This window comes from Penaeus monodon, chromosome 33, assembly GCF_015228065.2.
Source record: "Penaeus monodon isolate SGIC_2016 chromosome 33, NSTDA_Pmon_1, whole genome shotgun sequence".
NCBI classification, from domain to species: Eukaryota; Metazoa; Arthropoda; class Malacostraca; order Decapoda; family Penaeidae; genus Penaeus; species Penaeus monodon.
Genome location: NC_051418.1, coordinates 13,294,142 through 13,294,991, shown reverse-complemented (window position 1 = coordinate 13,294,991; position 850 = coordinate 13,294,142). Strand labels below are relative to the sequence as shown.

Here is an 850-nt window from a genome sequence, read left to right as displayed (position 1 = left end):
TATTTATTTTTATAGGCTTCGATATTATGTGTATTCATTTACTTCATTCGTCTGAAAAACACAGTGTTTATCAATAGTACATGTTTTGTAGTATTAGTAATAGTACCAGACATTTCTTCCCTGCACCTAATTTTATTATCAAAAGTTAGGCCTAGGAACGTTGGTAGAGTTTAATTACCGAAGGAATAAGGGGGATGCGTGAAATTGTGGTCCCTTTAATTGTATTTATCATCACTCATTTGCAGTATTATCTTTCCCGATATTGTTTCTTTCTACTCGTGATGTTTATGTGCTGATGTTTGGACTTATATATACAAAGAAATTCAAATGAATGTGTTTTTATTGCATGGTGCAAGACCTCTGTATATGATCATCGTCAAATGTCTTTTTTTTCTGCGTATGCTCAGGTCCCCTGAATACTCAGAATCCTTCCTTCTCCCCCCTAGGTATCAGTACAAGATAAAAACTCTCAAGTGCGAGAAGAAAAAGTTAGAGTACAGTTTCGGGGAGAACGCGGACGGGTGGCATGCGGAGAATCCGAACTTTTCGCTGCTGGAACGGCACGCGTCGCGGGAGCAGCTGGACGATAATAACTGAAATATAGTATGATATTTATTGATAGGACTGATAGCAGTGATACCCTTATGTGAAAAAGGATAAAATTGTGATCAACAAAGCTGGAGCAAGTTATCCTGATCTACTGTGGCATGAAATAGAAATACCAAAATTTGCGTAATCGACAGTGGCTCGCAACTAAGTTTTAGTAAACATATTCCATGATCAAATCAACGTATTTAACTTCTCATGCGTCATCTATCAATAAAATGTCACTCGATATTATTCTTATATT

At 36.7% G+C, this 850-nt stretch overlaps 1 protein-coding gene across 1 annotated transcript in view; it reads left to right on the top strand.

Annotated features, from left to right (window-relative positions):
• LOC119594256 (ETS-related transcription factor Elf-3-like) overlaps nt 1-597 on the top strand; it is an 8,286-nt gene extending 7,689 nt beyond the window's left edge. Inside the window, exon 4 of the mRNA XM_037943325.1 lies at nt 447-597. Within this exon, the coding sequence (XP_037799253.1) occupies nt 447-597 (151 nt within the window). The remainder of the gene's footprint in view (nt 1-446) is intronic.
• Nucleotides 598-850: the final 253 nt, after the last annotated feature.